This window comes from Lissotriton vulgaris, chromosome 6, assembly GCF_964263255.1.
Source record: "Lissotriton vulgaris chromosome 6, aLisVul1.2, whole genome shotgun sequence".
In the NCBI taxonomy this organism is placed as follows: Eukaryota; Metazoa; Chordata; class Amphibia; order Caudata; family Salamandridae; genus Lissotriton; species Lissotriton vulgaris.
The window spans coordinates 1,832,309,718-1,832,335,857 of record NC_141694.1 but is presented as its reverse complement, the minus strand read 5'-3'; the positions used below and the strand labels follow the sequence as shown (position 1 = coordinate 1,832,335,857).

Below are 26,140 nucleotides of genomic sequence, written 5' to 3'. Positions count from 1 at the left end.
CTGGGCAAATCACTTAATCTCCCTGTGCCTACGATTTTATATATACTGTTGTTTTTTATACTCTAATTTTGTATTTTATGCACTAACATTGCAATGGTTTTAAGTAACTATGCAGGAAATAAAGAAACTGGAAACTATAAACCTGTGCCTACGATTCAGCGCCTCGAGATCCTCACAGGTGATTTGCAGCCCTTTACAAGATCTGGATTTTTTACTAAAATATCAATGTATCCGCAAAGACTGTAAAGGTATGGTTTGAAGAGTCTACGTTAAGAGTCAAACCCTTAGTCAGTGCATCTGGCCAGCCATCAGGTTGGTAGAGAAAGGTTTCTTCTAGTCTATTTCAGTACAAGAACCAGGGCCACCTTTACAACACTTCTGATGGTTTGCACGCTGAGACAACAGTGCACACCGCTCTCTACTGTAACCTAGTTACCTGTTTGATTGCCTTCTTGCTGTGCTTCTGGGATGGAGAGATGACTTTGCCAGCTGGGATGGAGGGAGGTAGACAGGCTGGCTGAGGGGAGGATGGCTGGGGCAGTCTAGACGGAACTATGGAAATAAACAGAAACAAAGAATGAATGAAATTAAAATAAATCATGCAGGAAGTCTGAATACTTAAATATTGTGTATCTCATTGGTACGTTCAGTTTCTCATCTGAGTAAAATGCAAGAATCCAATATAAATATCTACTTTTTAATGGTTTCACTCCCCTTAAAATACACACTTTCAAGGGAGATCTGCTTAATCCTCAATTATGACCCACATGAAAAGAAGGCAGGAAGCAATGCGTAGGACAAATGAAAATAAAAGTTCTGAGAGTGGCTCAGAATATCTTCCATCATGGAACATGGAACATGCCACCGGGCTGCACCTGGACACATATAGATGTAATAAGGAAACCAGAATGGGGAGCATGCAGAAAAGAGTCACAAAAACAAACATTTCTATAGAATGCCAACGCTTGTCACTGCCAGGCTGGAGAGCCACTTGGGAAACAAGCAGGTCTCTCTAGGGGCACAGGTAACATCACAGTCCTACATTGGGATGAAAGAGGGGGCTGGCGGCATGGCACCGGGGGCTCTTAGATGGTTTGGTTGCTTGCATTCAGACAAGAGATTAGTACACAGCCATAGTTACAACAGATAAGCAACTAAGAGACCACTCAGGACCCTCCCAGCAAACTGCTGGCCAGGAACCCCGCCACCATCAAGTTACTGAAGACTAGGATTAGGCTCAGATGCAGGACTGGCTGTTCCTGCAAGAGTGGGTATGACATGATTTTGCAGGTAATCTTGGGCGGTGAGTGGAGTGTTGGAGTGTTTGGACTCCAAAAAGTATTTTTTCTTTTTCTTTTCTTTTAGTTATGACGAGGGTAGCCTTTTTTCTTTAAACATTAGCCATGCTGCATGGCATCGGGATGCCGTGCAGCATGGCTTAAAATTGGTGGCAAACTCAGTAGGTCACAAAGGGGCGAACTATTGGCTTTGGCAATGCTTGTTTTATTTAATTTGTCCCCTGAGGTGCTGTTCCTCATTGAGTGCCTTTGTTACCATTGACAATGCACTATTATTACCCTCCACAGGTGATGTCTGTCCAAAACATGGCACAGTTTGGTATTTACCAGTAATACAAGATGGCTCCTCTGTCATTCCCCCCTCATGTTGATCGGAGATTGTGTTTACAGCGTAGCACTGGGGACATTACAAAGCCATTGGCTTCTAGGCAAACTTGGATAGGGCTTTAAATTGCAAATGATAACAGCAGCTCTTCGGCCCAAGGTTCGACTGATAGAAACTCAAGGACAATCAACAACAAACAGAGCGCAAAGAAGAGTAGATACAACAAACAGAGCGCAAAGAGTAGATACAACAAACAGAGCGCAAAGAGTAGATACAACAAACAGAGCGCAAAGAAGACTAGATACAACAAACAGAGCGCAAAGAGTAGATACAACAAACAGAGCGCAAAAAAGAGTAGATACAACAAACAGAGCGCAAAAAAGAGTAGATACAACAAACAGAGCGCAAGGAATAGATACAAACAGCGCAAAGAAGAGTAGATACAACAAACAGAGTGCAAAGAGTAGATACAACAAACAGAGCGCAAAGAGTAGATACAACAAACAGAGCGCAAAGAGTAGATACAACAAACAGAGCACAAAGAAGACTAGATACAACAAACAGAGCGCAAAGAAGACTAGATACAACAAACAGAGCGCAGGGTAGATACAACAGAGCGCAAAAAAGAGTAGATACAACAAACAGAGCGCAAAGACTATATACAACAAACAGAGCACAAAGAGTAGATACAACAAACAGAGCGCAAAGAGTAGATACAACAAACAGAGCGCAAAGAAGAGTAGATACAACAAACAGAGCGCAAAGAAGAGTAGATACAACAAACAGAGTGCAAAGAAGAGTAGATACAACAAACAGAACGCAAAGAAGAGTAGATACAACAAACAGAGCTCAAAGAACAACAAACAGAGTGCAAAGAAGAGTAGATACAACAAACAGAGCGCAAAGAAGAGTAGTTACAACAAACAGAGCACAAAGAGTAGATACAACAAACAGAGCGCAAAGAAGAGTAGATGCAACAAACAGAGCGCAAAGAAGAGTAGATGCAACAAACAGAGCGCAAAGAGTAGATACAACAAACAGAGCGCAAAGAAGACTATATACAACAAACAGAGCACAAAGAGTAGATACAACAAACAGAGCACAAAGACTAGATACAACAAACAGAGCGCAAAGACTAGATACAACAAACAGAGCGCAAAGAAGACTAGATACAACAATCAGAGCACAAAGAGTAGATACAACAAACAGAGCGCAAAAAAGAGTAGATACAACAAACAGAGCACAAAGAGTAGATACAACAAACAGAGTGCAAAGAAGACTAGATACAACAAACAGAGCACAAAGAGTAGATACAACAAACAGAGCGCAAAAAAAGAGTAGATACAACAAACAGAGCGCAAAGAAGAGTAGATACAACAAACAGAGCACAAAGAGTAGATACAACAAACAGAGCGCAAAGAAGACTAGATACAACAAACAGAGCACAAAGAGTAGATACAACAAACAGAGCGCAAAGAAGACTAAATACAACAAACAGAGCACAAAGAGTAGATACAACAAACAGAGCGCAAAGAAGACTAGATACAACAAACAGAGCACAAAGAGTAGATACAACAAACAGAGCGCAAAAAAGAGTAGATACAACAAACAGAGCGCAAAGAAGAGTAGATACAACAAACAGAGCACAAAGAATAGATACAACAAACAGAGCGCAAAGAAGACTAGATACAACAAACAGAGCGCAAATAGTAGATACAACAAACAGAGCGCAAAAAAGAGTAGATACAACAAACAGGCGCAAAGAGTAGATACAACAAACAGAGCGCAAAGAGTAGATACAACAAACAGAGCGCAAAGAGTAGATACAACAAACAGCGCAAAGAGTAGATACAACAAACAGAGCGCAAAGAAGACTAGATACAACAAACAGAGCGCAAAGAAGAGTAGATACAACAGAGCGCAAAGAAGAGTAGATACAACAAACAGAGCGCAAAGAGTAGATACAACAAACAGAGCGCAAAGAGTAGATACAACAAACAGAGCACAAAGAGTAGATACAACAAAACAGAGAGCAAAGAGTAGATACAACAAACAGAGCGCAAAGAGTAGATACAACAAACAGAGCGCAAAAAAGAGTAGATACAACAAACAGAGCGCAAAGAGTAAATACAACAAACAGAGCGCAAAGAGTAGATACAACAAACAGAGCGCAAAGAAGACTAGATACAACAAACAGAGCGCAAAGAGTAGATACAACAAACAGAGCGCAAAAAAGAGTAGATACAACAAACAGAGCGCAAAGAGTAGATACAACAAACAGCGCAAAGAAGAGTAGATACAACAGAGTGCAAAGAGTAGATACAACAAACAGAGCGCAAAGAAGACTAGATACAACAAACAGAGCACAAAGAGTAGATACAACAGAGTGCAAAGAGTAGATACAACAAACAGAGCGCAAAGAGTAGATACAACAAACAGAGCGCAAAGAGTAGATACAACAAACAGAGCGCAAAAAAGAGTAGATACAACAAACAGAGCGCAAAGAATAAATACAACAAACAGAGCACAAAGAGTAGATACAACAAACAGAGCGCAAAGAAGACTAGATACAACAAACAGAGCGCAAAGAGTAGATACAACAAACAGAGCGCAAAAAAGAGTAGATACAACAGAGCGCAAAGAGTAGATACAACAAACAGCGCAAAGAAGAGTAGATACAACAGAGTGCAAAGAGTAGATACAACAAACAGAGCGCAAAGAAGACTAGATACAACAAATAGAGCACAAAGAGTAGATACAACAGAGTGCAAAGAGTAGATACAACAAACAGAGCGCAAAGAGTAGATACAACAAACAGAGCGCAAAGAGTAGATACAACAAACAGAGCGCAAAGAAGACTAGATACAACAAACAGAGCACAAAGAGTAGATACAACAGAGTGCAAAGAGTAGATACAACAAACAGAGCGCAAAGAGTAGATACAACAAACAGAGCGCAAAGAGTAGATACAACAAACAGAGCGCAAAGAGTAGATACAACAAACAGAGCGCAAAGAAGACTAGATACAACAAACAGAGCGCAAAGAGTAGATACAACAAACAGAGCGCAAAAAAGAGTAGATACAACAAACAGAGCGCAAAGAGTAGATACAACAAACAGAGCGCAAAGAGTAGATACAACAAACAGAGCGCAAAGAAGACTAGATACAACAAACAGAGCGCAAAGAGTAGATACAACAAACAGAGAGCAAAAAAGAGTAGATACAACAAACAGAGCGCAAAGCATAGATACAAACAGCGCAAAGAAGAGTAGATACAACAAACAGAGTGCAAAGAGTAGATACAACAAACAGAGCGCAAAGAGTAGATACAACAAACAGAGCGCAAAGAAGACTAGATACAACAAACAGAGCGCAGAGTAGATACAACAGAGCGCAAAAAAGAGTAGATACAACAAACAGAGCGCAAAGAGTAGATACAACAAACAGAGAGCAAAGAAGAGTAGATACAACAGAGCGCAAAGAAGAGTAGATACAACAAGAGTAGATACAACAAACAGAGCGCAAAGAAGAGTAGATACAACAAACAGAGCGCAAAGAGTAGATACAACAAACAGAGCGCAAAGAGTAGATACAACAAACAGAGCGCAAAAAAAGAGTAGATACAACAAACAGAGCGCAAAGAAGAGTAGATACAACAAACAGAGCGCAAAGAGTAGATACAACAGAGCGCAAAGAAGAGTAGATCCAACAAACAGAGTGCAAAGAGTAGATACAACAAACACAGCGCAAAAGAAAAGTAGATACAACAAACACAGCGCAAAGAGTAGTAGATACAACAAACTGAGCGCAAAGAAGAGTAGATACAACAAACAGAGCGCAAAGAAGAGTAGATACAACAAACAGAGAACAAAGAGTAGTAGATACAACTAATACAGAGCAAAGAAGAGTAGATACAACAAACACAGCGCAAAGAGTAGTAGATACAACAAACAGAGCGCAAAGAAGAGAAGATACAACAAAGAAAGCACAAAGAAGAGTAGATGCAAGTGCCGAGATCTAGTGTGGAGTCTTAATGATACTGAACACATCTAGCACCCAGGGGAGCAGGATTCACAAAAGACATCAAGGACTTTTAAAATAAAATTTTAAAAAAGGAAAAACATGAGTGAGGCTAACATGGAAATCACATTGAAATGAAAACAAAGTGGAATGTAAAGGTAGAAAACTGCAGGGCAGCACTGCTCTAACTCCCCCCTACAATACCTCAGCTTCTGAGAGAAGCCCTGATCTGGACTCCTCAGAGGACCAGGTGGGCTGACTGCTACACTGCCTGATGGACCAGAGCTCACGACCCCACAGCAACTCCGCCTGGAGCTCATGAGGCTTACTGCCACACTCACTACTTGGCACGCTTTCTGAAGCACACGGAGCTCAAGTCGCATGAAGTGTTGTACACAAAACACACAGATGTAAAGTACAATGGTTGCTATGATGGCTCTGATGTATGACAGGGGTCATTGAAACTCAAGCACCGCACACAAGCAAGACACGGTCTTCACCACAGAGACTGGCTCACACCCTCCTTCACACATTGTATATGTCATTATCGACAGATGACGACACAACACTTTTCTCTTCCCGCCTACACACGCATCTACATGCACAAATTCCAGCTCTTCTTCCCCCCCGATCACAAGTGCAGCGTTCCCTTACTCCTTAGATACGTTCACGCTATGTAAAGATCAAGTCCCGTCCAACATCTGGCTCCAGGGTTCTGTATTTAAAAACAAACCAGAAAAATAACTATCTATAAACATCAAACAATCCTACATTTCTACACTCCTCCTGATCAAACAGAGACCTATTCCCACAGGTCATGGAATAGATCAGAACTATAGTCCCTTCCGATATGGTCCAAAAAATAAAAATGTATAATCCCCATTCAGGAAAGGACCTCATTCTAATTACTCCCAAGATGGCGGTTTGAGCAAGCTGAAGCCAAGCAATAGCTTCACTGGTGGGATGCCGACCCTCAGGTGGGTCAAGGGAGGCGCGACTGACGTTAGTCTGGAAGGGTTTCCCTGACCATATTTACACAAGAGAAGCATACCGAAGGACAAAATAAATGCATAAAACCTTCTCAACACACAATAACAAGGCAGTCAGTATGTCCAGGATCTGCCAACCAAAATGATATCACGTACGGTCAGCAGCGGCAATAGTGCAGGTCATGCTGGTGTTTCTGTGGACACTTTAGCATCTTCTGGAGAGCATGTTTTGCCCTGCAAATAACTTGATATGGGGCTTTCTGGGGAATTGAGAAAATGGATAGTATTTGTTTCTTGAAGGAAGAATTTGTCTTCAGAGACCATGAGACCAATGATAAACTGAATTATGTCATATGGCACTCAATATTTAAAGACTTCAAGATGAAAAACCTTGGGTGAGGAAAGACCTACCAAACCTGTCAGAATTACCTGCAATGTGATTTCCTTCTAATAGAAGGGGGAACGTTTATGTTGCCTTCTATAATGTAAGGGGTGAATTCTGCTAAGGGGTCGTGGGGGTGGGGTTCGTCAGCACCTAAAGGAACGTACGCATAGGCGGGGCTTCAATGCGAGCTTCTTAAGAGTCAACAAATGACATTTTTGAAGGTCTCCATGGTCAAGCTCCAGGCCAAATTGGTTGGTCAACTGGATTTATTTTGCATTCTTTAGTCTTTTGTATGATAGAACATTTTTAGGAGGTAAATAAATTACATTTCATATTTGTAGATACTGTCTTAGGCTGCATGCAGTTTGAACTGGCAGTCTCATATGGTTTTCTATTGGTACGCAGGTGTTATTTAACAAGGCTTTTTAATAGATTTCCTGTTTTACCGGAAGTGGTATGTTTATAAATAATTTCTTCTTATTTACAGAAGATCAGATGTGAGCCACTGACTACAACGTATGTGAAAACAAACTCAATTTTCATCGTCCGGGGCCCGAACCACTAAAAACAGAGCCTTTTACAGGTCCATGAGGCTTGCGGCTGTGGACAGTACATTGAAAATCAAACTTAAGGTGCCAAGACTGTTTCTATACATCACCAGCAAGAAAGTCAAATGTTGCATAAGAATTATAATATCAACCATAATCCGGTCATAGATTCAGTCATTATTCACTCCAAGGATAAGAGGTCCCAGGATTTCAGGGGAGAATAGAAGCCGCTATTACAGCTGTGCACAAAGCAGGGTGGTTTGGGTTTAGCTTGCAGGCCCAGCCTGGAATCATCGTCAACATGTTGGCGGTACCGAGCAAGTTGATGGTCTGGCTAGAGCAGGAATTCCACCTGATAAAGCAACACTGATGTGTCTCTGTCGTGTGTCACTCCACGCTACTTTTGTGTGGCTGCAGCCACTTGCAGTCTCTTTCTCTTAATTCTCTATGACACTTTCCAAGTTTGAACTTTTACCATCTGCCTTCATCCCAGAGAACGCATGAAGCCAGTCCTGCAAACACTTCACTGGTTACTTGTGGGTAGACAAGCAGGGTTCGAGGCACTTTGCAAAGCCCATAGAGCCTCCCAAGAAAAAGTGCCACTATACCTACAAATTACACTTAAACAATACAAACAAATTAAGCTAGCGCTTACCAGGCTAGCATCACAGACCGGTAAACAACGTTTATGATGAAAAAACTTGCCCGCAGGGAATCACTACGCGGTCGTTACAACATCTGTTTTATTATTCTGCATAGCATTACTCCGCAAGTTGGAACAACGACTTGCGGGAGTGGGGGGAGGTGTTGAATTTAAAATCCAACACCTTCCCTAGTGTCCGCACAGACTGGAATTGGAATAGTAAATTATACTATTCCAACATCCAGCGCACCCCCTCCGCAAGTCGTTGTTCCGACTTGCGGAGTAATGGTATGCGGAATCACAACGTGGTCGTTGTAACAATTGCGTTGTGAATCCCTGCGGGGAAAAAGTGTGCGGGCCAAGGACATATATTCTCACAGACCATCGTACTGCATTACAGTAAGAAATCTGTAGGAGGCGCCACTTTCGCGGTATACGGCCCCAATCGCTGGAACTCATTGGCAGTCAAGTTTTGAAGCATCCAAGAAAATGTAACGTTTAGAAAAGACATGAAAACATGGTTGTTTCCAAGATAATGACAGCAATCAATTACTCTAGAATAGAACCCAAAACAATAACCCTTCTAAAAGTATAATCACAATCCAGACCGAAGGAACAGTAACAGAGAGAACACCACATCAAAAGGACAGACACAGGCACTTGATCCAAACTGGGGACCTTCACCCCGGATAACTTTGCAAAGCGCTCCACATTCATACGGAATGCAACAACTATGCCATCCCAACCATAAGATATGACTCACCAAACAATGCTAGGAGTACCAGCTGCCACACTTAGCATCTGAACACCCACAGTGCACCTAATGACACATGGGGCTCTAACCATGGCCCCTGCTACGCTTCATAGACATAGTAAACAATGTCTACCTTACCTTATACCTCTAACCACAAGAAGGAGGACAGTTAATATAGCTTTTGGCATCCTCCCAGTATTAATGTGGTATAATCCAAGCCACAATTTGATATCATATACCAATTTATTAGATGATCCATTGTTGTTAACAGGACACACATATCATATGTGACAAGGTCTGGTAACCTTGCTGGAAATTGGTTGGCACAGATACAGGCAATGCCCGCCCGCTTAAATAACCACTCAGTACTAACCGGACAGGCATGCCCAGACCAAACAGATCTGCCACAAATTATACAGTTATGCGTCAAAACAGGTAAAGCAAAGACTACAGGTCTTCAGACATTCACCAGCACTTACAAGACATTTCACAGGAAGCTTCCAGATAGCTCTCAGTAGATGAGTTACCAGTTGGCACAGGCTGTGGTTTACTGTTTCTAAGAACGGACCAGGCAACAAGCCACATGCTGGAACCAGTGGAATTACCAGGCATCACTACTGCAATGTTTTATGTTCTTCCTAGAATTGCATCCTTCAAAGAGTTGGAAGGGAGCCATGTGCTTGTTGGTTTTGCCAAAGGTACGGTTAAGCCTAAGGAGGGGTTTCGCACATAGTACACTCACAACAAGCAATTCGCCACCCTCCCAACTTTTAAACTCAAGCGCGCCAGAAATGAGCCGCTTAAATGACCCAGAGACCCTCTGCGCCTCTTGATGACATCACTTCCGGACACCACTCAGACGACTGCACTTCCTGTGCAGGGAGTGGCTTGTGCCCATGGCGAGACTAATGGCACCCCGCCTCGAGTTGTGGCGGGGGCGCCTGCGCATTTCTACTGTTCTTATGAAGCAATCGCTTTCACAGGAGAATATGGTATATATGGGTTAAGATGTTGTCAAGCTGCTCGGATCCATGTGCCCCCCTCAAGCCTACCACCATAAACCCCCCCAGCATATCCCAGTCCAACATGCTGACGGGGCATGTCTTTCTGCAGAGGCAGCAGGGCGTACACAATACACATGTAATTTAGAAAACGCTGATTACCACACAAGCCCTTTGCTCTCATTTGCATATTCTGATCAGCCAACATAAGGAAAAACAGAAGTGCAGAGATTTGTGCTGATCCCCTTGTGCGAGATTCGAGGTAAACAAACCTGTTGTGAACAACGTAAGTTATTCTCTTGGAAACAGACAGGTGCAGAGAGCTGGAGTTTGCTTTAACATTCAAACTGCATATGGATGAACAAACGAAGCAGGTCTCTCTAAGTTACTGCACAATAAAGTGAGGGAAAATGCAAAGTTTGAACCATGAAGGGCCGCAAGTGCAGTATTTATAGGAGCAAAAATGCACTAGGCGTGGGGTTATTTAAAGTCGTTTTTAGCATATCCCATTTAGATAAATGTAGTTATCCTAAAAATCTGGCATGGATCCGGCCCTCCAGGACTGACTATGGAGAACCCTACTTAAGGCAACAGCCACTGAGTTGTGCCATAAAGTGCAGAGTATGCCATTAAGATGGTGTCATGGCACTCAGAATGTCTGAAAAGAGCTACCTTTGGGGGCCAGGGAGGGTATTGGGGCACCAAACAGTTGATAATAATTTGTCAGTATCTGGACCATTTAAAGATTGTGTCCTCTCTGTTCATAAACATAAAAGTGGCTGATGCAGCTGCTGCAGTCAGCACGGGCTATGACCTGAAAGCACAACAGAAACCACAAAACAGACATTATCAGTAGGCCCATCCCTCACACTGTCTCCTCGCACACACCACACCAGAACACGTCCCACACAGGATCACAGCAGATACAACAATCTGCCGACGACGCACTCCCCAGATCTAGCGTGCTACCCTCAGAGGCTACAATATACCCCTCCTTGCATCATCTCAAACCTCCTTCACTATTCAGATCTCCCATAAAAGCCTTTCCAAACCCTTCCCTCTCACTCGTCACCTCTCCACCTCCCCTTTACTCATCCCATACCTCCTCCTACTGCTATGACCACCCCCAAAAAACACTTTATAGACCCTTCCCTCTTCTATCTCTCCACTATCCTTTTTAATCCAACTGACAGACTCGCATGTCTACCGCTCAAATTAATTTAAGATTTCCCTATACTAATTCACCCCTTATCCTGTTTGTGTTTCGGAGTAGCGTGCTACCTGCCGAAAAGAGCTGCAGCACTTCATCAGGGGTAGCAAGTGCTGTATAAATACAAACCCTTCTCTCTTTTATCCCTCAACTATCTTTTTTCAACCCAAATCACAAACTCACATGTTCAACGCTCAAATTCATTTCATATCTTCCTATACTAATTCACAACTAATCCTCTTTGGGTTCCGGAGTAGCGTGCTACTCGCCGAAAAACACTTTGATGCCTCGTCAGAGGTAGTAAGCTCTATATAAATACAATTACAATATAATGCAATCCTTCAGCCAGAGTGTGATTAATAGAAGAACAGATATGTCAGGTGGAGCAGGTGAAGGAGTGACGTTTACAAGTCACGCCTGACCTCACCATCTTAATGCAGTTTTGGTGTATTGCGGATGAGGCTTGAAGGTCCCCAACAGGCTGTCCTTTCATGCATCTCTCTTTACAGATTTGTGGTCCTAAACAACCGTGAGGAATAGAGCACTGCAATGCATTCCTCCCAATCCCAAAGACATATATGCATTGCCAGAGACAATAGGTCTTGCCTTTGAAAGACGTTAGATGACCTTTTGTCTTTGCCAGTGTTTCTTGTTAATATGGAATAACATCGGGAAAAAGAAGCAAGCATTGGATCTGTAAAAAAAAGAATACATTAGAAGTAGTAGCGTGAACTTTTTTTTTTAAGGAAGAGGAGCAATGAGCAATTTACTTTGTTGTCCCCATGGCCCCCCCCCCCTTCTCTGAGGCCCCTGCCAGGCGAGACCTATGAAGAGAAAGAGTATTTTTAATGTAAGTAAAGGCACGCAGGCAGTGTGGGCTCAAAACTAGGACGCACTGGTGTGTTATTAAGAAAACACAGTTGTTTCACCTCAACGCTCAACTTTATGTGGTCCCACTGCCCTTTGGCAACCTGACTACAAAGTCCAACCTTTGAAAAAAAGGAGCGTTTACAAACCAATCTATGAGAGCGTATACAAACCAATCTATAATTTTTCTTTCATAGATTCCAAAAAATAGTTGTTTTATCCAATAGCTCATTTAGATCCCCAAAAATAGTCACTTAGAAGTCTTGTGTTTCTTTTTGATCCCAAATGTTATTCAATCAATGCTTTTCATCGATAGCAGTCAACTCAGCCCAGCCAACGCGTTTCGGCCCACGTGGACATCATCAGGGCTCAAGATCACGATTAAGTCTGAAGACTTTATTCTTTTATCAGTTCTGTTTGTCTAGGTGCAGCGCAATTCATACCAAAGAATGGCCTCCTGTTCCCATTATCTTCTTGTACGTAATGACCTTACTTCTTCTGACTGATGCTCATCAATGATACATCTGGTCGTTTGTATTAGTATTGTACACAATAGGTATTTGACAACACATAGCTAAAGCGATTTGTAAACTAGACCTAATAAGCAAAAATCAAACCCTACATCCCGTGGGGTGACGGTGAATCACCATCCTGCAGGCTTGAACCTAAAGCAGAGGACACTTCCAATAAATGTCCCCAGAGTGCGAGATGTTCTATCCCTAGATTCTTAAAAGTCGAAAATTATATTTTTTCAAAAGGCAGAAAGCATAACTGCCCTGAAGTCATGGCCCTCAAAGCACCAACACCATCGCCTGAAGTCTACTCGCAAACTCAGAAGGAACAAAGCACCACGAGATCGGAGCTTTCAAGCACTGCACAAATACACATTCAAGCACAGATAGATGCCCATTTATAGTACACACTATGGCGCTAGGTATTTCTAGGCGCTACTTTATTAAACAGCTTGAGGAGAATCCGATGTGGTCCTGATAGTATATGGATGCAGCACAGGTATTTCTTACGTTTAGCCCTACAGGCCAGAAGTTCCCTCACAATATGTTTTGTTAATGGCTTAAGAGGCCTGCTCCACAATTCCATATTATATGATGTATGTTGTATGGGGAATTAAATGACACTATAACAGACTAAGGGTTGGTTCTAAACCTCTATATGTAAGTATATTGCACATATAACTTAAGCAAAATCATAAGGCCTTGACTAAGGATAAACTTAACAGGAAGAAGCTATGGTGCATAATATTAACTGCATGGTCGGGCATAAGTCCTAAAAAACAGACGTGGGGGGGCCAACCAAGTTAGGCAGCATGCAAGTGCAATCACAGTGTGTGACATCATTGGAAGTGGTATCACAGCCCAGGGCCTCACAGGAAGTGGCATCACAAGAAGTGACATAAGATCTTAAGACCTCCAACACATGCTTAGCAGGCCTATCATGAGTACATTTGAGTGCATTATGTGATTTAACAAATGAAAGCTGATCAGTACTAGTCGGTGACTTGACTTCCATGTCTGAAGAAATTAACAGCCCAAATGTGGATGACGTTTGGTGACTAACTAACTACAGTAGACAAGCATACTAAACGTGACATTCTCCAATCACTTGCTAGAGCACAACATAAGGCTGCCTTTTCAGCACCACAGAGCGTTCTCGGACCTGGGAAGCAATATCTGGACGAAAAGAAGATTCCTACTTACAGCTAGGGAAAGACGGCTGAATCCTTCCTGACTCCTGCGGACAACCTGGGACTGGAACTGCTTCCCAACGGTCAACCAGATGGCATCCTGTTACTGCTACAAGGACAGAGAAGGCAGACGAAGGTGGTCTGAAGTAGGCCCTGTTGACCACTTGGGACAAAACCATATGGGATCCTGGGAGAGCTCAGGCTATGATGACCCGGGGAGGTAACGGAGACCCTGGTTAGTGATTTTTCCAGCATCAAGAAACTTTAGGCCTCCTGTTTGCAGACAGAATCAGGGTCAGAAAGGACTTTCTCCTCCTTGAATTGTGGCTGGAGAACCCCAGACGAGCATCACGAAGACTGCAAGCACTGGAGTGTATCAGCATGGAAGATTATGGACTCTGCTCCTGACCTCCCACTCTCTATAATCCAGAACAGTTTTGCTGGGAATTTTACACTGTTTTCAGTTCTGGTGCAAGAGTGGCCTTTAATAGCTGTGCCTGGCTACTGTACTAAGATTGAAAGTAGACTTTAGATTTCCATTGTTCCGATTAGCATTTCTTTTTTCTTGACTTTAAAATTGTTGGTACTGCTTAAACTTCTGATTTCTCTGTGCAATTGTCTGCTGTTTGTTGAGCAGAGATTCTCTAAAACCTGTGTTTAACCAGAGTGTATTTATTAAAATGGTGAGGGTACCTACTTATTCAAATTAATACCTCACTTTATGACAGTAACAAGGGTGTGGAATTCCTTTAGCCTGACACCCAGAACATATTATTTGGGATCAAGGACAATACGTTTTCATGTATATTGACCTTGGGACAAGTAGGCCCAAGCCCCTGCAGCACAAACCCTTTAGCTGCCAGAATACTGTACCACATTATGGATCTGGGAAGGGCATTGTCTGCAGTTAAGGAAATACTAAATACTTGTGTCCATATGTTAATGCTGTTCAAACTTGTATTTATGGTTCATTAATCCAAACCTTTATTATAAGGGTGAGCGCTCTAAGGAAAATGTAAGTTCAGACTGCATTATGGACAGAATTTCCAGTATAAAAAATGTAAACATGAGGCTATGTCTAATTAAGGCCCCCAGTTTTCAGTTTTTACTGATTTTTACAGATAAATACACACAGAAAATAATGTATTTCCTGCCTGTATTTATTTTTAAAGGGGGAAAAATACAGAAAATTGTGCGTTTTATTAGTGACTCTCCATGCTGTCCTACATGAATTCCAGGTCAATAGCTGAACAGATACACAGCATGTGAGTTAAAAGACAGGATAAGGTATTCTTAAATACAGGCATCCATTACCATACATTTATATATAATGCCAAAATGGATCTGTGGTTATAGTGTTTTGTTATATATTTGGCTGCTTAATCTGCTAAAATGTGACACGCATCAAAGTATGAGTGCATGTTTCCCCCACTAAATAAATGAGTAACTATACCATTTTACAACTGCACTTATCCTGAAAACACAAAAAAATATGGATACATACCAAAAAGATGGGCAAAAAATAAATATGGATCAATACAGACAGAAATGTTAAAAAAATAAATACCATAAAACCGGGCGCACTACGCATAATGCTTCCAGGATACTCTCTGATTAGATAAAAATATTTGCAAAAGCTTGAAAGCAAGATCGAGGATTCTGTGCTTTCAAAACAAAATGTTTATAAAAAAATGCAACTAAGAAAAAATTTTTTGCTAAACTACTGTGCTATTTTAGGTACCATTTCTTTGAAGCAACATTTAGTCAAATGTATTGCGGCATGCTAGTATTTTCAAAAAATATTCAGGATGGAAAATCAGTGTAACCAGCTTCAACGAAATTATAGGGAACATGAAAATAAACAAACATTAGCAAAGCCAATGGGTGTAACATTGTTGGCAAGTCTTTGGCTCAGCCTTTTAGTTGCATGTGTGGTTTTGATATGATTTTATTCAAACGTTATTGTTGTAGGAGTTGCGGTCCCCCGACATTATAACAAACATTGGCAAAAGCAACTAATAGTTTTGGCTTAAAAAAAACACATATTGCCACAGCAGCTCATGGCTCTGAACAAAACTATTTTGCATGCTAATATGCTCCTTGTGAAAGAGCAGAATGCTGTCACTCACAGTGAAGCCAGCTGGTACATAGAGAGGGAGAGGTAGAATTTTAATAAAAACAAAAGGTCTTGGTAAATGTCAGACCTAAATACACGTCCAATTCTTATAAAAGTCACAAAAGTGCACCCATGGAATATGTCCTTGCATTAGTGCAGATGTACGTCTTTCATGAATCCACAAGAATTTACATTAACAGGTCTGGAAATAGTACTCCTAGAAAATATTCGTGAACTGCATTTTAGCACTAGCAAATATGCATGTGTAAATATGATCGTGCGAAAATCTGTTGAACGGTCACAAGTTCACTTTTCCACCCACCACTTTTTTCCCCCAACCCTTGCAGAAGTTTACTTCTACCCTTATCAGGAGTAAAGTTCCAAAATGTCTCTGTATGGGAAAATATTAGAGGCAAGGTGATCAAAGCCCATAAAACATGCAAGTTAGTAGATTTGCTCCGACTCAAAAGGGCATTCCCAACCATGGGGAACTATTGCTTACCACCACCCCCAACCCCAGTATGTAGATCTGCGGATAGGTGGCTATTATCAGAGCTTTTATATAATGAGATTGCTTCCATAATTTGTCACCGCACTACACAGCACCAAAGGGACACGTGGATTATGTTACAGGACAAGTGAATTTGAGACTCGCTGTTACCAGTGTGGACTTTGACACACTTAAATGAAATGCTACACCAAAAGTCCAGACTTCCCATCGATTGAAACACATAATTCATTTGAACCGCATAATTGCTGTGAATTATAAAAAAAAATCATCCTTGTAACGGCCTTATTTGGGATAATTTAGCTTCAGTTCATGAAGGAAATGAGAAAGGAAACAGATGTTTTTGGATGCCTCTGGTTGATTTAGAGCGGCAGTCACTGAGAAGCTTGGGGTAATGTTAGTAAGAAATTACTGTTGGGGGTGGGCAACGGCTCAGAAGAGGCAAGTCTGGAATAGGTCATTATCCCCCTTCCCCGGCAATGGTCATATACACCATATTACCCTTGGGAGAGCTGCATACAAGGGTTAATACGCGCAGAAGTTACAAAATAAAGTTATTTATCCAAAAACAGAGCAGAAGGCATTAATTATATGCAGTGAGGTGGAATGCCAAGTATTCTGTATGTATCAAATTCACTGTAGTATGGACTCTACAACCAATAAGCAGGAATTTATAAAGATAGATCTTTTTTGCTACACTTAATCCAAATAACACGTTTTACTACACAACATTTATTTTTATTAGCACGGAAAAACCTCACACACAAATACAAAATACTTTAAATATGTGCATGTCTTTATTTGTTCCCACTTCTTATTGGAATGGGCTGAATTCGAGCTTTGCAGTCACAGCAGATCTGCCTAAAAGCAGTGATGACGCCGAGCGCCGTGTGACCTTGGGCAGTTACTCACTTCTGTTTTGAGACCCAGATCTAACCAGCAGGCTCCAGAGGGGGCAGGTTTTCTATACGCGATGACGACGCCCGCACCCAAGAATCAATACCGCCAGAGCCGGCGGGTCACGCGCTTCGGTGACTTTTATATGAGCTCAGCCGAGCGTCATCTTACAACCGCAATGATACAATGCAAAACAAGCATTGGCAAAGCCAATATGTCAGGTGCTGTCTTTGTCAATTTTGTCATTGTTTTTGTAAAACTTTATTGTTGGGAATCTGCCAGGTCCTTGCCGATATTTAAAAAAGTCTAAAAGCTAGAATATTATTTTGGTACCAAAAATCACATATTGACATAGAATATTGACACCCAGTGGTTAGACAATGGCGGAAGTGGACTGGCCCAAGCTGCAGACAGCAGAAGGAAAATGTGAATGACACAACAAACTAAAGGTGTGTGTGTATGTACGTACGTAGGCTTACTCTGAACGACAGTCCAATGTTGTGAGGAGCACTCTCCGGATCTCGGATACATGACAACAGATCATGTGAATTTCTATTTTTCACTTGGGCGCCTAATGGAATACTGAGCCAGCTGTATTTGAATTCGACATAGCGAAATCTTCTTCCTGTAATATGGAGTTGTTGGTAATTTGGGATTTGAAGAAATATCTTGATAGCCCTGAAGAAGTCACAGATGCGGCGGCATCGTTACTGACGAAACACGTGTTGGCTTTGGATGATTTGGCTTTGGATGCTTTGAAGATTGCCATATATGACCGACAAGAAGATTTGATCTGATTTGAAGAATAAAATCACCATAAAAGAAGATTGTTTGGACTTCTTTACACTCAAAGCGAAGTTGTGCTCAGGACATTGTTTCTAATATAAATGTGTATGTGAGCAAGGTCACACAGTGACTAAAACGCAAAATGGCTGATAAAGTGCAAATTAGTCTTTGGAGATATCTGGAGTCCGCACCTGGTCCTTTGGTGTATTTACATTAAGGGTGGTGTTTTATATATATATATAAATTAACTACTGGCAGTCGCCAGTAGGTAGTTATAGTTAGGATGTAGTTTCCATGTAAAGAGTGTTTTTTGACTTGCCTACATCTTTGTTGCCAGTTGACGAATCTTCACAACATTTTCCCCCAAAAAGTGTCATAGTAAGTCTTTTGCTGCCGAGCGAAATTCCGGGTGATCCATTTAGGGGGGGGGGGGGACTGAGAAAGAAGGGGGCTAAAAAAAAGTACATTTTCCTATGTTAATTTCCATCGGACGCATAAGCGAACCTACAGCCCGAACAGCTGGCCGAAATTAAACCAAATTTGGCAGAAAGGTAGATGTTGTTACGCAGATTGTGCTTTTTGTTATTTGGTGCAAATCCGTTCAGTAGTTCTTGAGTAATTAAAGTTGAAAAATACAGTGATATCTGTGTTGGAGGATATTTTGCAACGATTTCTCGATTAATCGTGAATTTGTGCGCCAACAGGAATGCTGTGATTGGCTGGCTGCAACCTGGACAGAGAGTTGCTGCTGCCATTTTATCGATCGGGGAACGGTTCCTGAGGCTGAACATATATGTGATAGCTGATATAAGGGGTCAGGGTGGCCCATGTTTGAGAAATGGGGATGTTAGTGACACAAGTTATATTTTTAATAACACGCAATATAAGTGACAACGCCGTGACTGTCAGTGTAGCCCCCCCGTGTACCTACGTGGGGATGTCGTGACTATTGACGTCATCGCAAATATTGGTGCAAATATTTTATTGTAAAAAAAAAAAAAATATATATATATATATATATATATATATATATATATATATATATATATATATATATATATATATTTATTTACGCACCTAGACACTACCATACAACATCTTGTACGCCCACTCCCCCAAAACCACTCACATAATCATTCACAAACCCATACCAGTACTCACACACCCATTCACTCCTCCATAGAGGCACTCACATACCCACTCACTCATTGGTACAGCTGCTCACACAACCATTCACTTGCCAATACAACCAATCATACAACCAATTCACCCATACAGCCACTTACTAGCCACACAGTCAACCATACAGCTACTCCTCACACACCCACATATTTACCTACACAGTCACTCACACATCCACTCACTCTCCCATACTGGCTCTGAACACAGCCACTCACTCATCCATACAAGCAAACACACACCCACACAACCACTTACATACCTATTCAAAGACCAATATAATGACTCACACACCCACTCAGTGATCCATAGAGCCATTTACACAACCACTAACTCCTACATTCAGCCACTAATACACCCTGTCATTCACCCATACAGTCACTGACACACTGACTCAGTCACCTATACAGCTACTCACACAATCTACTCAGCCAACCATACAATCACTCACACAGCTAGACACTCGCCCATATAGTCAGTCACACACTAACTCACCCATACAACACTTATGCACTAACTCACTCATACAGACATTCACACACCCCATCATTCACCTATCCAGCCTCTCACATACCCACTCACTCACCCGTACACCACTGGCACAGCAAGTCATTTACCCACACAGCCACACACAGTCACTCACCCACTCACAAACAAATACAGCTACTCACTCACCTATACAATCACTCAGATACCGACTAACACACTGATATACACATTTACATAGTCACTCAGAAAATATGTGTTATTAATAGTCTCACTCATTTGTAGTACATAAACTTTACTAATTTAACATTTATCGTATCTTACTATATATCTTTAACCCACAAACTTTTAGAAAACACTCACAATCACTGGATGATGTAATTAGTGATGTCATTTGAGATTTCATCAGTGATGCCACTGACCAGGTAATGAGTGATGTAATATGTGCGGTAATAAGCAGTGCACTGGGGGGCGTGAGGATTGCGTTACAGTTAGCTCAGGTAACTTTAACTGCTAATTTTGTATGAGTGAAATGTAAGCCTAACTAGAACATCCCAGGAAACCTTTGGTTTTTTCAATCAATCAATCAATCAATCAATCAATCAATCAATCAATCAATATATATATATATATTCACTTTAAAAAACCATAGGTTTCAGGCCTTATATAGTTAGGAATTAGCATTTAAAAAACCATTGAAATTGCTCCTATATAGTTAGTTGTACTAACTATATTTCGCGCACCCGCAATCCACTGCTGATGATGTCACATATTACATCATTCATGACATGGTCAGTGACATCACTGATGACATCACTGATGACATCGCATTTGACATTCCTGTGGACCTGTTACCAAGAAACCTACGGGTTTCGAAACGCGTCAGGAGTTGTTTGCCGCATCTTGTATGAATTAAATACACGCTGAAACAACAAATTGGGGCTCGGTGCATTCTCTTTAATCCTTGAGAGAGTTTTTGCTGGAATTTGGAGGGTCACGACCTCGCCGGTAGCACGCCACCATTAGGAAGGCAGAGGTCATAGCGAAGCACGTCTTGACCAATATATATATATATATATATATATATATACTAGCAGCCCGCCCCGGCGTTGCCCGGGGCAGAAGGGGCTGGGGGCAGCATCGCGGCAGGAGAGGCGCTGCAGAGAGGCCGTTTTGTTGGTCCTGGCCGCTTCTGCCCACGCTTTGTTTTCTCCAACGTCCCGACTTTGTGGAAAAGGCTTTCTAAGCACTCAGTGTTCATGCCCCCGCCTGTCGTAGGTCCTGGCCGCTTCTGCCCACGCTTTGTTTCCCCCGACTTCCTGACTTTGTGGAAAAGGCTTTCTGAGCACTCAGTGTTCATGACCCCCGCCCGTCGTAGGTCCTGGCCGCTTCTGCCCACGCTTTGTTTCCCCCGACGTCCCGACTTTGAGGAAAATGCTTTTTGAGCACTCAGTGTTCATGGCCCCCGCCCGTCCCTTGGTGCACACCCAAGGCTGCTTCACTTACCTCATCCGCCGCTCCTCCCCGCGCTGCTGAGTTTACCGCTCCACTGCTCCTCCGCTTCTCACCGCTCCTCACCGCTTGTCCGCTCGCCGCTCCTCCCTGCCTGTCCGCAGCTCCTCCCCGCGCTCTTGTCGGCCGCTCTTCCTCTTGCTCCTGAACGCCGCTCCTCCCCGCGCTCCCGATGTCATCACGCACGTCGCGGCCGGCGCTACTTGCAAGGGACTACTTTTTTTTTATTCCTAAATTTTTTAAAGAATGTATATTTTTTATTTTTATATAGCCTATGTCCTTCTGCTTGCCCTGAGGTTTTCAAAGATGTCTTGGGTGTTTGGATCGGTGGTGTACTTTTCGAGTTTACCTGGCTCAAAGGACACAGTTCTCTCTTTATAATAGTAGTATAGATATATATATATATATATATATATATATATATATATATATATATATATATATATATATATATATATATATATATGCCAGGAACTTCGTCTTTACTCCATAGAGCTGGAAATAAAAAACGAACCCGACTCAATTTAGGTAAATTTGCTAGTTTTTAATAGTGCAACCTCTTGTCTGCCATGACGCGTTTCGGGCCCTGAAGCCCTTGATCACATATATATATATTTATCAACAACACTGGTTTTGTGATATATATCAAAACTAGTGTCGCTGGAGTTGTTGGGTGCTTTATACTGGAGCTGCTATCCACCTAAGCTTGAGCACTACCCAAAGTTCTCTGCTTTTCTATCTCTCTATCAATTTCTTGGTTTACACCAGACCTAAACATTGGGAAACACAGTCATTGTACTGTGCAGCATAAAGGGCATTTTATCATGAAAATCTAGAGTGACTCCTACCACGGTATTTCACCCTTGAATATACGATGCTGCTGTGGCAAATTTTATATGGCAAAACCCTACTTTTATTATATTTAATGTTTCCAAGTAAGAGTATAGAATAATGTGATAATTTACTGTGATAAATTATAGCCTAAAAATCTAGTTTGGAACCAGCCTTTGTGGACATATGTTGGACACCCCTGTTCTGGATGGAGTGCACAAAGTGCAGTAGCAAAGGACAACTGTCATCTGTGGTTAGGGTACCAAGCACACCCCTAACAAAGGCAGGTATGAAATCTAGGCAAGCTAATACGAACTCTTCCTTCATCACTGTCCGAGACCTTGCTTTGGAGAAGATTCCACCGCATGGCCCACGAGGACTTCGCATGGCCACTCATCCACACTTCAGCCTGAGCTTCTTTAACTCACTGTGAAGGTAATCGCAAACTCTCCATCTGTGAAGGATTTCACTAAGGAGAAGTGAGTTTTCAAATAGCAAAGTAGGCATAACAAAACAGCTTATGCAATGTTCCTCTGGCACAAAGACCAACAGAACAAAAATGTAACCACTGCAGGACTGTCTCAGGTTTACATCCTTGCAAGGCAGATAAAATGTCATTCAGTAAGTTGAATAATAGAAATATCTATTATTCATAATTTGCTATCAAACAGCTATTCTACGACAGTTCCACTGCATCTGAGATGATCAAAAAGCATGAAGAACTCGCCATGAAATAAGCTAATATTTTTAAGAAATGTCAGTGTGTATCCTGTGGGCCACAGGATCAAATTCTAAGATGGGAGAATCAACCTTTCATTCTTCCAAGCTCAATAAAAACGAGTAAAAGTGAGTTATCAACTTCAGGCTATCAAAAGGTAACGCATTAGAATATTTTTATTTTCAGTTAGTACAATAAAGGGCATATTGAACCTCTTAACCACTTAGTAGGCAGATCGACAACCACTTTTTAAGAGCAATGAGACTTTACAGTTTGCACAACCCAGAGTAGCCCTATGTGCATTTTTACTAATAAAAACATACAGATAAGTTCACCAGTGGCAACCCTACGCCCATGTGTAGCAGTTACTCAATAATCGAAAGGGGCAGGGCTTTAAGTGGGCCGGGTCCTGCCGGTGCTCAGCACAGGCAGTTCTTAAAAACAGATGCCGAGACGGGTCCCTATCGGGCTCCTCAGTTCAATTCAATTCAATTCAATTAATTTATATAGCGTGCTACATACCCAGAGGGTCTCAAGGCGCTTGGGGAAGGGTGGGGAATTATTTGTCGAATATCCATGTTTTAAGTTGCTTACTGAATGCTAGGTGGTTTTGAGTGAGGCGAAGGTGAATGGGAAGTGAGTTCCAGGTTTTAGCCGCCAGGTAGGAGAAGGATCTTCCTCCTATGGTGGTTTTGTTGATGCGAGGTACAGCAGCCAGGGCTTGGTTGGAGGAGCGTAGCTGGCGGGAGGGGGTGTAGAAGGAAAGTCGTGTGTTGAGGCATTCGGGTCCAAGTTCGTAAAGTGCTTTGTGTGCGTGGGTTAGGAGGCGGAATGTTATCCTCTTATTGACGGGGAGCCAGTGGAGGTTTTTCAGGTGACCAGAAATGTGGTCATTACGCGGGATGTCTAGTATGAGTCTGGCTGAAGCGTTCTGGATGTGTTGGAGTTTTTTTCTGAAGTTTTGAGGTGGTACCGGCGTATAGGGTGTTTCCGTAGACCAGTCGGCTTGTAACCAGTGCGTGGGTGACCGTTCTTCTGGTTTCGGTGGGGATCCAGCGAAATGTTTTTTTGAGCATGCGAAGAATGTTGAAGCAAGAAGATGAAACGGCGTTGACTTGTCTGGTCATGGAGAGTGAGGAGTCCAGAATGACGCCCAGGTTCCGTGCGTGGTCCGTCGGGATGGGTGCTTTTCCGAGGGACTCTGGCCACCAAGAGTCGTCCCAGGCAGAGGGGGAGGTGCCTAAGATAAGGACTTCTGTTTTGTCGGAATTCAGTTTCAGACGGCTGTGCTTCATCCACTCGGCTACTTCTTTCATTCCTTCATGCAGGTTGGTTTTGGCGGTGTTAGGGTCTTTGGTGAGTGAGAGGATCAGTTGAGTGTCATCAGCGTAGGAAATGATGTTGAGGTTGTGTTGGCGTCCGACGGCCGCGAGGGGGCTCATGTATACGTTGAAGAGGGTGGGACTGAGTGAGGATCCTTGTGGCACGCCGCAAATGACTTCAGTGGCCTCTGACTTGAATGGTGGGAGGCGGACTCTCTGGGTTCTTCCGGCAAGGAACGAGGTGATCCATTCCAGTGCTTTTCCTTGGATTCCGATGTTTCTGAGGCGTTGTAACAGGGTGCTATGACAGACTGTGTCGAAGGCTGTGGAGAGGTCGAGGAGGATGAGGGCGACTGTGTCTCCATTGTCCAGTAGAGTTCGAATGTCGTCTGTTGCTGCGATGAGTGCGGTCTCAGTGCTGTGTTTGGCTCGGAAGCCGGACTGTGAGGAGTCGAGGGATTTGTTGATTTCGAGGAAGGCGGCGTGCTGGTTGTTGACAGCTTTCTCAATGACTTTGGCCGGGAATGGAAGGAGCGAGATGGGGCGGTAGTTTTTTAGTTCGGTGGGGTCCGCTGTGGGTTTTTTCAGAAGGGCGCTGAGTTCGGCGTGTTTCCAGCTTTCCGGGAAGGTGGCGGAGTTGAGGGAGCAGTTGATGACATCTCGGAGGTGTGGTGCTATGATGGAATCTGCTTTGTTGAAGATGTGGTGAGGGCATGGATCTGTGGGGGATCCTGAGTGGATGGAGTTCATCAGGCGGATGGTGTCCTCAGTGGAGATTGGGTTCCAGTCATTAAGGATGTTCAAGGGGGGTGAAGGTACGGCGGAAGGTTGGGTGGGTTGGTCTCCGGGTTGGTTGTCGAAGCTGTTGTGGATGTCTGCGATTTTGTCGTGGAAGAACAAAGCTAGGGAGTCGCAAAGGGCTTGAGAGGGAGTGATGTCGTTGGAGTTGGCAGTGGGGTTGGTAAACTCTTTGACGATGTTGAATAATTCCTTGCTGTTGTGTGCGTTGTAGTCAAGTCGGTCTTTGAAAGCGGCTTTCTTGGCAGTCCGGATCAGTTGGTGGTGTATGCGGGTGGCGTTTTTGAAGGCGTCCCTGGTGCTGGTGTTTGTCCTCATTCTCAGAATGGGAAAAAAATCTTAACTCTGCAGCAGTTCACTGTTTTGGATGCAACATTTATGTTTTTTTGCAGTTCTGTATTGCAAAACTCTTAGAGCTTTACATGAACATCAACAAGGACATCTTCATTTATTTTCTGGTATGCACGGATCATTAAGTGATTTGCCCACAAACACAGACTATTGAGGCGACGCTGAGACTCAAACCTGCTTCCTCAGGTCCAAAATTGGCAGCTCTAGCCATTACGCCACAACCTCTTGCACAAGAACTAAAGCATTTTCAATATTATATACAACAAAGCCCTAGTTGTATGTATGTATTTAGTATATTTATCTTACACAACTAACAACCCTTGACAAAGCCAATAGTTCTGGCTTGTTGTAGGTGTAACGTTCCTTGTTGTATTATATATGTGGAGGCAACGACAGAAGCAGCAAAATACCAGCCGGGCGGCACATTATACTGAGGACATATTTTTAGCATAAATGTTTTAAGCCACACCCTTAATTATATTGGCCACCCCCCTTTGAGACATCCCCCACCCCAGTTTTTTCATCCCACTTAAAGCCCTGGAAAGGGGTATAGAAAGTGTTCTAACAATACCAATAACATACAATTTGTTACAGTTTGTAAATACGTGCAGGCAGCAAGTTTGCAGAGATGTTGCCCTAGAATTGCTGGTGCTCTACAAGTCATGGGCGAGCAGCGCACAGGGGTAATAATGAAGTTCAGAGGTTAAAGGCAGCAACAAAAACTAGGCACGTGCCATGAAATACAGACTGTTCCATGATGGGAAAAAAACACAAATTATCAGTTATTTTCTGGAGGTCCCATCGACAAGCACAGAATCTCAACTCCTGAAGATCAAACCTAAGCTAAAACAATAGCAGAGGAATTTTCATTTCTTGTTAAAGTCTCTCAACTA

The 26,140-nt window shown here is 42.6% G+C and overlaps 1 protein-coding gene across 3 annotated transcripts in view; it reads right to left on the bottom strand.

The window, feature by feature from the left end:
- The window catches only part of ASXL2 (ASXL transcriptional regulator 2), a 400,829-nt gene that overhangs the window by 70,263 nt on the left and 304,426 nt on the right, over positions 1 to 26,140 (bottom strand). For all 3 annotated transcript variants that reach the window (XM_086928104.1, XM_086928105.1, XM_086928106.1), the window contains one exon: positions 437 to 552. In XM_086928104.1, the coding sequence (XP_086784230.1) occupies positions 437 to 552 (116 nt within the window). The remainder of the gene's footprint in view (positions 1 to 436; positions 553 to 26,140) is intronic.